At 34.2% G+C, this 16,447-nt stretch overlaps 1 protein-coding gene across 6 annotated transcripts in view; it reads right to left on the reverse strand.

Moving 5' to 3' along the window:
• Positions 1-16,447, reverse strand: part of GRIK2 (glutamate ionotropic receptor kainate type subunit 2) — a 445,391-nt gene that overhangs the window by 289,273 nt on the left and 139,671 nt on the right. For 5 of the 6 annotated variants that reach the window (XM_074819452.1, XM_074819453.1, XM_074819455.1 and 2 more), the window contains 2 exons: positions 6,996-7,163; positions 2,806-3,063 (listed from right to left, as the gene is read on the reverse strand). In XM_074819452.1, the coding sequence (XP_074675553.1) occupies positions 2,806-3,063; positions 6,996-7,163 (426 nt within the window). Of the gene's footprint in view, positions 1-2,805; positions 3,083-6,995; positions 7,164-16,447 lie in introns of those variants that run through there. The other variant, XM_074819456.1, reaches the window with a different exon arrangement.

Genomic DNA, 16,447 nt, shown 5'->3' on the forward strand with positions numbered 1-16,447 from the left:
TAAATTTGTCCCCCAAAAAATATTAATTTTAGCAGTTAAAAAAATTATCACTGTAACTTCTATACCAACATATGATTGTTTTGACCAGGGTGTACTTCTGGGAATTGTCCATTCAGATAAAAGAAATCCATAACACTAAAGCTATCATAAAACAAGGCATGCATTATCATCCTAAACAACTTTTCAGTAAAGGAGAGTAAAATGTAGGGGATTAAAAGAGAAACCAAGGAGGGGAAAATAAGAATGATATCCATCTTATATTGAGGAATCACTGGTCAAATGAAAGAAACAGATATAAACAGTTATAAATATTTTGTCTTTGTTGCTTTCATTTTAACGGATTTGAAATTGTCTTAAATGGCACAAGGAGTCTTACAACACAGATTCTAAATATTAGCTGAAGCTATCACATTCAGCTTCAGCCCTAGGTTCACAACTGAATATTTATCTTATCCCATGGCAGGAGATAACCTCTTCAGCTGCAGTAACTACTTCCTTTCAAAAGATTCCTCTCCCCCCACCCCTTGCCTCAAAAAACACCAGTTTGCAGTTGAGCTATAACAAGATTTAAACTCTACTTCTTTAAGACTGATAGTTTCTCATAGCTAAGAGTTGTTCCCATATGTACTTCAAAGGCAAGCAATGCTGTGGACTTCACAGCAGTGTGTCCTGCTTTTGAAGTCTGAATTATCCATAGGAGATGCTACTAACAAAGAGAAACGGACAGTCTTTAAAAGGTAGAATTTAAATTTACTTACAGCAAATGTCACAAAAAAAAAGAGATAGGATTACCTTTTTAAAACTGATTCTTTTTTCTGTCTCTTCAGACAGCAATAGATTTCAAGAAAAAAAGATGTTGTAGCTGGGATTACTGTTTATCAGCAGGAACAACCAGTATCATAATATAAAAGGTCTAGCCACTCCAGAAAGAAATATAAAGTGAATATTTCCTGAAATAAGTCTTTATGCTTTTTAAATAAACTAAATACCTGAATCACCTTATTCATTCTCAGATTTATTTAAAATTTATTTAAAAAGAGCTCATGTTCTTTTTTCTCTTAAATGTTAACAGTAGTCACAGGTAGATCAAGTAGATCACAACATACACAAGAAAAACTTCTTTTCCACCTTCATTCTTATTTCTACTTATATTCTGACTTCAAAACATACTTTATGAAAAGATCAGGTCTAGCATGATTGTTAACAGCATATCTCTTTCAGAAATCATTGAGTTTAGAGAGCCCATTAAACATGAAATATTTCTTTTGGGTTTGTGGGGATTTTTTTTCTAGAAGGGGAGAAAGTTACTTGAAAATTCTCAGCAAAGCAGTTTCAAAGTGTTAAAATGTATGACTTTTCTAACTGAAAGGCCTGTTTAAAAAGGTAACCTGTTTATTATAAAAATAGTCTCCAAATGATTTCAATCAAAGTGAAATATTTCCAATTGATGTAAAATTAAGTCTATAACCGTTTCACTGAATCACAAATTACTTTTTCAAATCATAAATTTATTAAAATTTGAGACTTTTTTTCACTTCTTGTCCTATTTCAGAACAATAATACAAAAAATATCAGAAAACATTAATGAACAAGCTACATATTTCTTAAGTCTGGAAAGCTAAACTTTTAGGGAGGCAGCCTCTAAACTTCACTGCCTTGGTTTTTTTTAAAAGACATGAAGAAAAAGTCAGCTATGAATAATTATATGCACTGCCATCTCTGTTTCCTTCTCACCTTCTCATAGCTATACAAACATCTTGTTTGAACTTAAATAGCAAGCAGGCATTCTGTACTGTTGTAACTGGTTTATCTAGCAGAGTTAGTCTTCACTACATGTAGCCTCACATGTAACACACATTGTTTCTTGATCTTTATTTTTTTTATTTCAGATTTAGATAGATAGTAGCATTATGTAACAGGGTATCAACAATCTTCCAGTTCACTGAACCATGAGAAGGGTTTGAGGCTCAGCATGCTCTTTTCTTGCCAATGACAGTTCAACCAGCATGGAAGAAGTTAGCAACATTTCCAAGAAGATTAAATATATCTCATTTGGCTAAGTACCCTCTTTGTATCTTCCATTACAGTGAGATTTTCCTCTTACCAAGGTCTTAGTTCTGACCACCGCTAGATAGACCTCAAATCAAACTTAATTTTTTAAAGTATTTTGCAAAGATGTCACTGTCAAGGCAAAACAGAAGGGCAAAACAAATTTTAGGTTGAGATAAGGGAAAGGTAGCAAACTGGTATATTTCTGTTGGAGACTCAAGAGTCCACTTTTAACTCAACTAATCTACAAAACAAGCCTCGAAACTTTCTTTGGTTTCAATTCCTAGCAGCTAAAACCAGGGCTCCTTCTGTAAAAAAGCAGATACCGAAATTCCCCGAAAAAATGACATCTGTTTTCTAACTTAACTAATTCCAGAAGCAGTGCTAGAATTTAGGTCTTTTATTTCACTGGGCATACTAGTACATCTTTCAAGTTGTCATATTTTTCTTCAAAATTTAAGTTTTAAATAAAATCAAAAGATGTAGCTGTTAACAACTGTTAAAACACTGCAGAAAATGCAGATAGAGCATGACTGATTTGTTGAGAGCTGTGAGCTCAAACACATAGAATTCAGCAACTGAAGCATACTTATGAGAATACTTATGCTAATAAATCCACATTACTTGTTATACACTACCATGCAATTGTAATTTAGTTAAGATTTCTTAAACTAAGAAATATGAGTAGTGACACCCCTTCTCTCTTCCTTTGTACATGTGAATATAACTGCACACAGTCTAATGCTTTAGCCTTACCAGTGCTGTCATCATAAACAACAGTAACAGTTTTCCACTTGAAGAACTGCACAAGGTCAAGGATGGCACGGCTGAGTGAAGAGAAATCTGGATAGAGGCTGACATAGAAGGAGTCCTTGTTGTCTGACACCTGATGTTTCCAGCGGGTCTGGATATGTGGAACACCCAAAGCGTTGCAGATGGATTGCACAGCATTAGCTGAGGAGCTATGGGATGGTCCGAAGATGGCAGCCACCCCAAGGGACAGCTGATCGCAGGCTGAAGAGGAGACAGAAGTCTGTCAATGATGAGAGGAAAGAAGGCAGTGTGCCAGAAGGTATTGCACAATTCATATTAAACAAAAGGCACTCCATGAAATATAACTTCATTGCTGATAGATCTGCCTTCTTGTGTAACACTTTCATTTACACACATTTCAACTTCAGAATATATTTCTAAGCTTTCACTATGAGCTGATGAATAGCAACACTTAACACTGAAATAGCACTCACCTACACTTAATAAACACTTTTATGTCAGTGGAAGTCACAAAGGCCAACAATTGTGTACCTTTTAAAAAGCACTGACAAGAGAAGAGATTTATGCTGAGCTGCATCTTACATTTGGAAAAGGGCTATATGGGACAGTATTCTAACCTAGGCTGTTTAAGCACTAACTCTTTCCTCAATCAATCAGCACTATTTCTAATGAGATCCTAATTACTCAGAAATTGTACATGTTAATTCTAGTTAAGTATCAGTCAAATGATTAATTTCATTGAAATGGACATTTGAATTTCTGTGTCTGAAAACCAGGCATGCTGACTAGCAAAATTTAAAGGTCAACATTTTCCCTAAAACAAAACTAAATTGTTATCTGCAAATGAAAAAAAAAAAAAAAATCAGTGCCCCTTCTTAAACACTGGAAATATTCAGTATTGTTACACCTATATTAGATAAAACTGGCCCTGAGAGTCACTGACACTCTGCATTCAGGTGGCTTAGCTCTCCTCTTTCAAATACAGAGTGGCCATACCTATTCTGTGCATTAGCCGTCTCTGGTCTGTGTTATCGCCCAGCGTATACTCCAGTATTACCTTGTAGAATATTACTTGGGACATGCCAGAAAGAAGGCAGGAAAATTAGTCAGTACTGCAGACCAGTGTTTCAGCCCATGCCCTGGTCCTCTTTAGATCACTACTATATGATGATCACCACCTTTATGATTACGCAGTTCTGAAAAACAACAGATTCTGTCTTCGAAGAAAACATCCTACTTGGTAGAGAGAAGTAATGAAAAGTATCTCCCTAATCCAATCTAGATGTGAGTATTTGTATGAAGTTTGATTAATTAATACTCTTATGCCACCATCAATGTTCCTGACAGCTGAGACAAGCAGTAGAAACACATCTCGCTGCATTACTTTACTCAGCAAGTCAAAAATTAATTGTTTTATTGGGCACATCCTTTTCAACATGATGAAAATATTGTAGTCTTTCAAGTGTATCCCAGGAACTACGCTAGTGCACCTTTTTATTACTGCAGAGCACCGGTGATTTAAATGAGCTTCTCATATACACACAAGATCTCTGTTGCGTCAGATCAGGGCCTAACTGACTAGCTCAATTAAAAAAAAAAAAAAAAAATATGCTAATATTGCCCTTCCTAAGAGTAATCAACAAGCTTTATGCAAATGTCAGTAAATGGGATCACTAACAACAGCAATAGCTACCAGATGGCTTTTCAATGGGCTTTTTTTTGTCCTCTTTCTGAGGTTTGAATAATGCAATGCTTTTGCACGTGATTTAATATGGCACTGGTTCTATCAGATGCATACCAATTTTTCTAGTGCAACTAAGGGATACTTTGTTTGCATTTACATTATTCTTCACTGAAACAGTATCTTGGAAATATCCTCTTGTCTTCAGGTTGCTCTTTCATACAGTACCTTTAAAAATCCATTAATATTTCATCTATATTCAACTTCAAAAGTATGTGTTACTAAGAGGTCTAAGCAGGCTGCTTTTGATGCAGCGCCTGCCTGCTCACTAATGGACATAATCATGAACTACAAAATGAGTCAAATGCTTAAACCTCATTGTTAAAACTCTGCTTTGGAGCCATCACAATAAAATGATCCATTTTATGTTAACCTTTAGCCTTTGATTCTGAACTAGAGCACCTGTCAGCACAAATGTAGTTGGCTGTACTGTGAATTGATGAAGCAAAAAGCTATTAGCACTGGAAGATTACACAGATTTTATACAGCCTGACCAGTTACAAATAAAGAGTTACATTCTCGTCCAAGATGCCAGTGGGAACAATGAATATATACGATCTATTCAATATATCCAATCAATGGCATGTTGCCATTATAACTTCAGCTATTAGAATCTATCAAGAATTAGTAACATAATATTAGGGCTAGACTGAACATTCAAGCAAACCCCAAGTAAGGACTAAAAGTAGTTATATGGTCTCAGGAAAGGCTTAAAGAATTAATGATTGCAGAAAAAATTTCTCTGGTCTCTACATCCTCCCTCCGGTATGGAGAAAAACTGTTCCATTAAATTTCACAGGACAGCTTGTGCTGGAGTCAGAATGCAGTTGAATTTGGAAGATGAGGGGGAAAGGAGAAAGAAGGGGCCAGAATTAAGGATTAGCCCATTTATTCACTGTTGGCCGAGATGGAATAGAAAGAGTAATCTCTCAGAACCTGCTTTAATCCATCATCCAAAACAGCAGAATAACAACTCAAAATACTTTGTTAAAAGTGTTGTTTGCCTCTTTCTTCTTCCACACACTCTCCACTGCAAAGAAACTGTCTTGCTAGGCATAAATTTTTAGCCAATAATATTTTTTCATAAATCAAAGCATCTGACAATGATGAAACTGTGTGTATTTCTGTATAAATATGGATACTATTTTCATACCTAACAACAGTTGATATTAGAATTGTTTATTTAGCAAAAAAAAGGTTAGCAATATTAATTCTGTATGTTACAGCAAAAGAGAAAATAATTTCTCGTAATATCTAAACTGAAATTTTAAATCAGTATTATATGACATTTTTAGGGTGTACTTCATGTACATTCATCCTGACACAGCAACTCTTCCCTATGTAGCTTTTCTAACGTGGCATCAAATGTTTTTATTCATCTTAGCCCACTATAACACCAGAAATCCCTTATTGTGTAAAGCTTCCAGTCTTCAACACTTGGGAGTGGCAGATCACTTGGCAGATTTAGACTAGAAACCTGCCATAAGAAATACAGATTGACCTTTGATTCTTTCACCCTTCCTATTTTGTTAACATTAACATTCATATGACGTTGGCTCTTCGGTTTATAAAAAAATGGTTGTAAAGAACATGTAATACAGTGTAAAATTCAGTCCTACTGAGTTCTGACAAGAGGCTTTGTATTTTCTCCTATAAATACGTATTGAATTTCTTGGGCTTTGTACTTTCTAGGATATGGCAATGATGCAAGAAAACTTCCATCTACTGTCATAGACTTGAATGTAAAGCAATCTGAAAACTTCAAATTTTTATGAGAATCAAAGATTTGAAAGTTTAGGAAAAATGTTCAAAATTGGTTTTAATTTTTAATTTTTCTTTAAACAAATAATTTATAGTTAGGGGAAAACTGCTGAACTCAGGCCTAGACATTCACCTGATAGCAATATTCTTAAGCACAGACAATAATTAGTCTTATTTTTATGCACAAAATTACACCTATTTGTTCCCCTTTGAAGCCCACACCTGAATAATTATGAGGCAGTCATACCTTAAAGGCATTTGTGGAGATGTACTTAAAGCAATTGAATGCTGAAAATTTAATGGGAGCTCTCTTTCAGGTTCACTAGAATTTGGGGGCACTTCCAGGACAAGGTCTGGAGATAGTGTTTTCTCACTCCAAAGGAGCTGGTCTCAAAAACACCCTAGTCACAAAGGTCAGATTAATTTACTTCAGATTTTAAATATTTAAAGAAATAACTTTTCGACAGGGGCAGTGGGAGCAAAGGGGACAATGTTATTTTCAAGCAGTTACCATTACAGCCTTCAAGGGGTGGTCTTTAAAGCAGTTCTTTGATGTCACCTACAAACTTGTCTCATTTCATAAGGCTTTATTGGAGAGACATTTTTTCAGGTAGGTAAACCAAGTGAGTCTTAGTTCCTCATTAAAAACATTAAATATGCAAAAGGTTACCTTTTTTGGATGCTTCAAAACTGTCATAGAGATTTATCTTTTGGGTGTCATATGTTAATGTGGTGTTTGGCAGAAGAGTTCTGTTTCTGTTGATTGTGTTCACAGCAAATCTGAAGGCTAGTTCTTCTGCTCCCATTGGACCAGATTCCACACATTCAAAAATGCCTCCTGGTAGTGGGAGAAAGAAGAAAGAAAAAAACCAAACCACTAGTAAGCCAAAATGGCATACAAGAACACCTTTAATCATCAGTTTGGGAAAAGATTCATCAACCTGAAATTTTTAACTTAATAAACCTGACACAGTGCAAATCATGAAATTATCTCATGATTTTGGTGGGGTTTAGGTCAAACCATAAATAACACAGCCACAAATCAAACTTACCTTAAGAAAACCTGTTTGTTTTTTCCCATACAACATTTATTTTACTATTGTAAATAAAAAGAGTGTGGAAATATAAACCAACCACACTATTTAGAAGCAAAACAGGAGAGGAATGAAGAATATGTAATTATTATTTTACATAATTAAACTTGAAATTATTGCCTTTACCCCTTCCAGATCAACCACCACCTGTGTGTGTGGCAGGGGAGAGGGAGATTTATGGATTCTTGTTTTCTACTCTTCTAGACTTATGATACAGCTATAATGGCCTGGAGAGTTCGCTGGAAGTGCAACATATAAAGGAGCAAGGAACTGGGATGCCCCAAACTGCCTCCAGAAATTAAGATATATAGATATTTTAGCATGACTGTGTGCCTGAACTGATAAATATGTTGACCAAAAGGTTCAAATTTTCTCTTTTGCACTGAGCCACACATACATGTTAACTTCATTCTCAGCAAATACAGGAATCTAAGCAACTACACCCTGCATAAACTGTATCATGCAATGAAAGCATCCCCAAACAAAGCATACTGCTAGAGTTGGACATGCCTCGAGTGACAGGCAATTTCTAGAACACTTCTGAGCCAGCCTTAATTTTAAATGAATCGAGTAAGTTCGTGAAACAGTGCTGCGCTTCAACTGTTCTTTTCTCATGAATGAGATATAATTGCCCATGAAATGTAAATTTATACATACTTTGGGGTAACATCATTTATTCTTGGGTCTAGAAAGACCAAGGATACAGTGACAACAAAAGTAATTTGAAGATATGTCCTTCCTGTGGTGACATGGAATGCCTCAGAAAAACAATCTGTATCCATATGGTCTCTTAGGTCCTCATGCTAACAGCATATGTCAATGCTGATGGACAGCTGATGACCACCATCTGAGGATCATTGATTATAAACCAGGCATTGTACCTGTGCAAGAAACATTTTCCTTTTCTTTCTCCTAGATTATGCTTATTCATTTCCAAAGTAATGTTGCTACCTGGCTTTGTATTGTTTAAAAAAATTGATTCAACTCTCCACTATTTTCTCAGCAAGAAGCTCTCAGGAACTGAATGTACAGGGACTGAGTCAGACTGAACTTTGCAAACTACAGTCAGTTTCTAAACAGTTTTGTTCACCAGCCAAGTAGATAAACCATTTCTAAATCAAAAATAATGTGTATTTAGTTATCAACTTTCCCTTTCTGATACTATTAAATATGAAAAGACTTTTTAGTTTTGCAAATCTCCTGCTTTTCCAACTTCTTTCTCACTACAGAATGGAGTTGTTAACTTTTTTCCTGCAGATGAGCCCTTAAATTCCTGATGACAGCCCTAGGGGCAGATGCTCAAATAATATTAATTTAAAAGCACAAGCACTAAACACTGAGATGAGATGTGACTGATATTTAAACATTGGTCATTTAAAACTGAGAATGAGGCACTGATGGAAGAGGCAGATGCTTAAGAAAACTTCAAATACCTAGGGAAATGATCCAAACTTATTGAGAATAGAATGTATATGTAATCAGTAACCAATATTAAAAATACTTCAGAAGCTAAAGTAAAAGAAACTTGGATAACAATCAGGGTTTAGATAGACCTAGCATATTTTAAATCTGAGAAAAAGACAATGTTTATTTGCACAATGTAATATTAACATGAAAGGCAACGTACTGCTTTTGAGAATAATGAAGTGCTCTGTTCAGGAAAACATAGTCTGATAGACAAGATTTTGTGCTGGTTACGACTGACAGCATCTAAACATTATAAATCAAACTGTGACACATAGGAGGATCCTATCTGAACTTGGGGAAAATATTTTAAAATTGATGAAGAAAGCTAAAAATTAGTGAATAAATTATAAGTACAGATATCAAGAGACAAGAAAAATAAAAAGAAATTTCCATGTACGTAATGAAAATTTAGATTTTATAGGCATCTGGAAAGCAGGTATTTAAATGCATTTGAATAAACCAGTATCACGAAAAAAAGTTATTAAAAAAAGGTCATATCCTAAGTTGGATTCATAAAGATAAGCAAGCATTACAACATAACTTTCCTCTCCCTGAAATTTTTACATTGGAAGATTTCTTCTTTAATTTCAATATGTCTGAAGCTCAGTACAATCTTCCTTCTTTATTCCTGTACGTATCATTCTCATTTCTAAATTCTTGATGTCAAAGATATAGTCACTACTCTCAGTATAAGATAAAATAAAATTAAAAATGGATTTTGACCTCTCATATCTGGGCAATTCCTAATGGTAGTGACATTTCATCACATAGACAATTTTATGAAGATGACAAAGTCTCTATCTCCTGTGAATGGTAACAATGTGTAATTTCCCACATGTGCCATTCAGTGGTTTATTCCCTCACTCACACATTCTCTGTCCCTGTGATAAATGTATCCCCTGCAAAGCTGGCAGCATATGATCTGTCTGCCTCAGGGTAAATTTCCATTCCTAAGGAAAACAGAGGTAGAATAACCTGTTTCTGTTGTTTTACGATTAAGATATTTTGCTAGGAGGAAGGAAAACATAGGTTCTGATTCCTGCTCTAGAATATTTTCACAATGTACTCTAGATAGACACTGAAATAAAAATAAGAACCCCAGAGGAATATAGATTAGACCATATATTTGCAGTTTCCTAGCTGTTTTCTAACCTGTAGGATTTCAAACTTCAACTAGCTTCCTTTCATTTCAGTTTTATGCTACTTCTCTATCTGTCTGCTCAAGCAGCAGGGGAAGAGCATCCCACAATTAAATATTTTGGATGCTGGTAGGTGTAGGTTCATCTTAATCTTCACGCTGAGAAGAGACTCAAATCAACAGGTTCTCAAAGCACACCATGTTCTACTAATATCCATAATGGCTGAAAATGCCAGGCTCCTCCTGTTGCTAGCTAGCAACAGCTGCTAGCTTTGGCCATCCTAATACTGCACACAGGGCACCACCATTTTTTAATTGAACATCTAAGCAGTTTAAATTGAACTCACACACTAAGAAGAGCAGGAGCTTAGGCAGACACGTGTCTGCATTCTGACTGTCAGCATGTAGTCACAAAACAGCTCCTCATTCTCCAGAAGACAGCCCTTTTAAGCATGTGTGGAAGTCTACACTTCAGATATTTTCAGGATACTCAACAAAGACACATAAATGAGTTCATAACTGGCAGGAATGTGAAGTTTTAAAAGGTGCTTTCTCTATTGCTGCATAAGATGCAAGTAGAAACTTATTTGGTAACTTTAAACTGCCTTGGTCTTACTGTTATGTTCCTGTATTTATTACTGAATATGCAAATAATAGTAAAAAATATTGAGTATTTTTAAAGAAAAATATGTAAAACCACTGGCTTAATAATGGGAGATAAGCCACAGATTGCACTGTATTTTTTTATAAAAAGAAAAGGAAATTCATAAAAAAGGATGGATTTCCACTTCAGGTATACTCAATTATAAAGGGATAGTAGTTTCCAGAAGCTCTTATAGAATATTGAGTCATGCTGTTCTCATCCAAGTAGGCTGTGCTTTACTGCTCTTGTACCTTGTATTCAGGATAGCCCTATTAACAATAAAATTGAGGAATGCACTGCATGGTCTCAGATAAGCAGACAGAAGAGTTATAAATCTTGCCATTGATATGTGGACAAGCAACCAAGCCAATGCCTATCTCTGTCTAACAGCTTGAAAAATGCAGGTGTTGGGGTTTGTCTTATTTTTAACACAGCTTATAGACCCATAATAGACAGAAGCATCAGTTCTTATGTACAACTGGCAGCACATCGTAGAGGAAATGGCTGAATTTTCACTGCTAGCTCAAAACAGAGACAGAAAACTTAATAGTAATAAAATGTGCATTTAATGCTTAGCTTGCTTTAATGGTCTCCTATATGACTTCTTCATTTACAATGTTAATGATATGTCAGTTCATCTCTGCCCTATGATAGTAACACTGGGGAATATGACATCACATAGCTACAGCTCAATCTGTAGCTCATGAAGTTTTATTGTGTACAGTAGGTGACTGCAGTATAGCTGAACACTTCTTCAAGTTTTTACTGTCATGATAAGCACTTAGCAAAAGCACACTAGATTTTAATAGCGATCAGCACCTGAAGAATCACAGTGATGAGGAATGCTTAAGACAGACCAGTCCAAGCCAGATATACAAAAGGGATTGTAAAACAATTTAAATACTGTATCTTTTGCAGTGACATCCAGGATAATTTAGATCTCTTACTAATCCTGATATACTAGAACTGCTTTTACTGAACCTGAAATTCACTTTTTAGGATTTTTCATCACAGTTGTCACTATTGAAAAAATATTTATATGACCGAGTTCTTTTACCATAACCAATAGGGAAAATCCAGTCATTCAGTGTAATACTGATGCAGTAACAGTTTCTTCAGAAACAGAAACCGCTGGAAAAATATTATAATAATATTTTATCAAAAAGGATGTAATGCCTAAAAGAGTATGAGTAATGTAGTTTTCATTCTTTTCCAAGGAAAAAGAAAATCTGAAATAGCTTTAAAAACAATTATACAAGTCCAAAACAATTTGTTCTGAAATTGTTCAAATTAAAAAGTCTGCATTTTCCACCAAAAATTTGAAGAATTACCATTTTTAGTTTTCAAGCTATCTTGGTTTTCTTTAATTTTCAATCATTTTCTCAAACATAAAATCCAGAGGAAAAAATATCAGTTTGCTACACATCCTGTCAAAAAATTTCAAAAAAAATTGGTCCTGCTCTTAACTACCTAATTTCACAAAGAACAGGATAACCATTTGAATCATTCAACTTTCCATTTCTATTCCACAAAAGGCCTATAGGTATTTTTCTCCCCATAATCATTCCACTTTGGGGATCACTATCTTGTGTATTTTGCATTATCATCTCCATGTAATATCTGATAAAACCCAGCAGAAAGTACAAAAGTGCTTAACGACACAAAATCACTGGATGAATACAAGTGCCAGAAGAAGTTATTTGTAAATCTCACCTCCTCTTACATATGGAGAACTTTTGAAACAGATGCATGTCATAAAACTTGAGTTACTGTTACCTACTTGAAATAATGCACATTCAAACCAGCTTCAGAAGTGTCCAAGTAGAACTACAAAAAAGAAAAATAGCAAACCTGGCTGATACTAAATCAAAGAATTTCTCCTTCATTTCTAGTACAGTCCCAAGTTTGTTTCAGTAGAAATAAATGCTATTTAATTACAGTAGCTACAGGCTATTTTACAATCTGTGTCCTCTGAAAAATTAAACCTTTAAATGTATAACAGAAGGCCGCATTACCTCAGATCATAATCTGACAAATCAGTTGAAATGAAGCTTACAGACTACTGTAAATTACCGAATCTAAAATAATTCTTTTTCAATATTATTGCAAGTATATCAACAAATACACAGAATTAGAACTTCTATGGTTTGGCAGCATCAGGAATTTACCAGGCTAATTTTCAAATGTGAAATCAGGAGAGAAAAAATTAAACACAAACTCATTGTAATATAACATTGTTGACAGCAGCAAAGTTATAGAAAAAAGAACATTAATCATTATTTCAATTTTAACTGTGTTTCTTTCTATGAAGATGTAAAATGAGGTTTCGTTTTTTTCTAATATCAAAACAACTTGATAAAGATCTCACACACATTAGTTATTAATATCTATAATTTTTTAACATTATAGCCATATTATCATTAGCATGCACCAATCTGCTTTGGAGAAGGTCTTTATTAATACATTATAAAAAGTAATGTCAGTCACACTGTGGCATTAGCACCATTTCTTTAATGATACAGCAATTTTTAAAATATAGTAATGTAAACCCACATCTTAAGTAATATTAAAAGGTGACAGAGAGCCTGAAGAAAAATTGTTTTTAAAAACAGTTTGTCTTGCCCAGTAACACTTCTTCCCATCATTTTACTTTAAGAACATACAGATATGTTTAAATTATACCAATAAATTTATATGAAGTTATATAAGAATGAAATTATTTTATTTCTTCTTCCTCACCTCAATTCAATACCTTGAATATAAGATAACTATGGTGCCCAGATCTCATCCTGATGTGACAAATAGAAATCTCTTATTCTGATTTATTATTTCCCATTCAGAAAACATGAAGTCTCAGTCTTTGTTTAATTAACCTGGAAAGGTGGGAGAAAGGAGTAACAAGGTACCTGTGATAAAGAACTTTTCTAAAAAGTGTTTCAAGAGACAATTAAGCAAGTCTATCAGGTATTATACCATTAAAATATATGTTTATATCTGCTGTGTTCCAATTTTGAAATAGGCCATTTCATAATCAGACCCAATGATTATGTAAGGTGATACTACATGTAGAGGGATAAAAAGTCAAAAGCATATTATCAAGAGATCAATGGATGCTAGTATACTGTCTACATTTCCAGAGATGGAAGTGATGGCTTTTTAGAAGCATGAAGGGACTACAATCCTCCAGATACAGGCATAGCAAGAAGACAGTGAAGAGGCTCATCTGAAAAACCCAATATCACTGACATGACATGGATGATACTGGGAGCAGGAGGCATGGTAGGTGTTGTGCTACAGTGACTGATCAGAGGTACTGGCTGAAGACATTTTAGCCCTAATTAAGCATGCTATGGGCTGTACTGATAAGCTCATTATGGACTGGAAGGCTACAGAGGTGGTTCATAGACCTCCATAAAGGTTTCCAGCTTAGACACGTGCTTCCTATAAATACGGAACAAAACTATATCTTAACCACTTATTTCTGTCTGGAACAGGATTTGAGAAAATGAATCACTTTCATCCAAGATATTAAAAACAAATGAAAAATTTCCTTCTTTGCAACCTTTTCCATTAAAAAATTTAGTTTATTTTTTTATATCGATTTAGAATACAGCAGTGTGAATCTGGACTATACCATGTTTTTATTATTCCTTTTCAAAATTATATTTAAAGCTTTCTGAATCTCACAACAGGAAAAAGTTTAAAAGGATCACTTGACTTAGAAAACTCTGCTTATTCGACTTTGAAGTCATTTTTATGGGGATAATACACTGTAGGAAAAGACAGTACCCTCCAGCAGTATCCTTTATCCATACTGAGTGTGCGTAGGATATGGAGGAGGGAAGCAAGACCTGAAGTTTATGGGGTTTATTTTCATTGTCACTGATTTCCTGTGTGACCTTGGACAAGAAGCTTTTCTGGAAAATAAATAACTCACCCCAGATGTAACAAACACCTCAATATTGCAATAGAGGCACAATTACTGGAAAATCAGTTACATGTTTTGAAATGAGACATAATTTATGTTAAAGGATTCATGGAATCAATGTATGAAGGCATAATGACAGAATCCTGCAAATCTTGCACTATGAAATGCATAGAAATATTACCTTCAGCATCCAAGCTATCTTTTGATTGATATTTTAGTGTAGTTGCATGAAACTGGCAACTTTAAGACATGTTTCTCCTAAAAGGATTTGAATTATCTACAGATTTAAGACAAATAAAACTATATATTTTCTGACTGTACAATATATAAGGGGCTAAATATCCAGTCAATGTTAGGTTTATCCTGTTAATTTAATGTTAAATTTTATATCAAAACAGAAAGAGTTTGCTTTGTTTTGTTCTGTTTTCTTAAATATGAGGAAATAATAAGCATGGATCTCACTTGAACAAAAGTTTCTTTATCTTATAAAAATGGGGAAAAAAAAATTAAAGGTAAGTACATACAAATGATAAGTATCTTTAAATTGTTTTTTAAAAATAATTTGATACATTTTAACACCTTCTTTAAGTCAGATGTGACAAACACTGTCAGAATCTTACCTTTCATCAGCACAGTTCCAAATATGCTTTGAAAAGTCATAAAATATTACTAAAAAATATTATTAGACTGAAGTATGCAGCATACTTATAAAACACTGCTTCTGATAGCATCTCTGTTTACAAATATTACTCCTTTCAGTCAGAATATCAACAGAATATGACTAAAGATAACAGGCAATATAAGAACACCTGAACACATTCATCTAGTGTTAGAATGTACTATCTGTAAGAATTCCCAATTTAAGGATATACATTAGCTTCCTATGACATGCTAAGCAATTTATTACAGAATACACTTGATAATTTCAATGTAATTATCACATTCATGTAATATTTAGTCTGTCATGACTAACAGTAACAAAAGGAAACAAAACACTAAATGAAATGTGACTACAAAAATGGCCTTGGGAGATTTTGCTAAAATGTGCTTTTCATTACTCTGGTTAACAAAATGTTTTAAACAGTCTTAAAACAGCACACCTTCATTTCCTTCTCTTTTTTCTAAAGAGGCAGCCAACACCCAGATAAAGAGATTTTCATTCTCCACAAAGAAAATGTTTTCCTCCAAAACATCTTTAAAGAAGATAATATGCAAACTTAAATGCTTAGGTTTTACATAAATACTTTCACAAGGACTAATACAGAAGTCTTACTTCTGTTTATAGGCCACTTACTGGGCAGTTAACGATCTTCAAACTTTCCTGCTTATAAGTTTGAAGATATCACAAACCATAGACCATTTCATTTTGCTCTAGAAAGACTCATAAAATATAGCAGAACACTGATAAAAACAGTTCCTTTATCTCCTCACACTGACCATAGATAAATGCTAACAATATTGCATTAGGCCAGGATTTTCTCTTTCCATCACACTGAATGCTATTGATCCATCTTCTAAAACATTTGTCTGAGTTTTGAATTACATTTGAGAAGCCAAACTGTACACAAAGGAAACTTCCAGGTTTTCACTTGTTTTTAAAAGAAAATATAAGCGATTCACTCATGAAAAATAAGTAGACATTAAAAAAGTAAATATATTTTGAACTTGCCTCCTGCAATATTGTCCTAAATACTAATATGTCCACATTCAAAAGCTGGAGCAAAAGTGGGTTTTTTTTGCTTTTTTTTTTTGTTTTTGCTTCAGTTCTGTTTTAATAAGGTAAACAAGAATGTAGGACTCAGAGTCATATCTTATGATTTTAATTTTCAAGCAGGGCTTAGAAAAGTTATGC

This window comes from Strix aluco, chromosome 3 (genome assembly GCF_031877795.1).
Source record: "Strix aluco isolate bStrAlu1 chromosome 3, bStrAlu1.hap1, whole genome shotgun sequence".
NCBI lineage: Eukaryota > Metazoa > Chordata > Aves > Strigiformes > Strigidae > Strix > Strix aluco.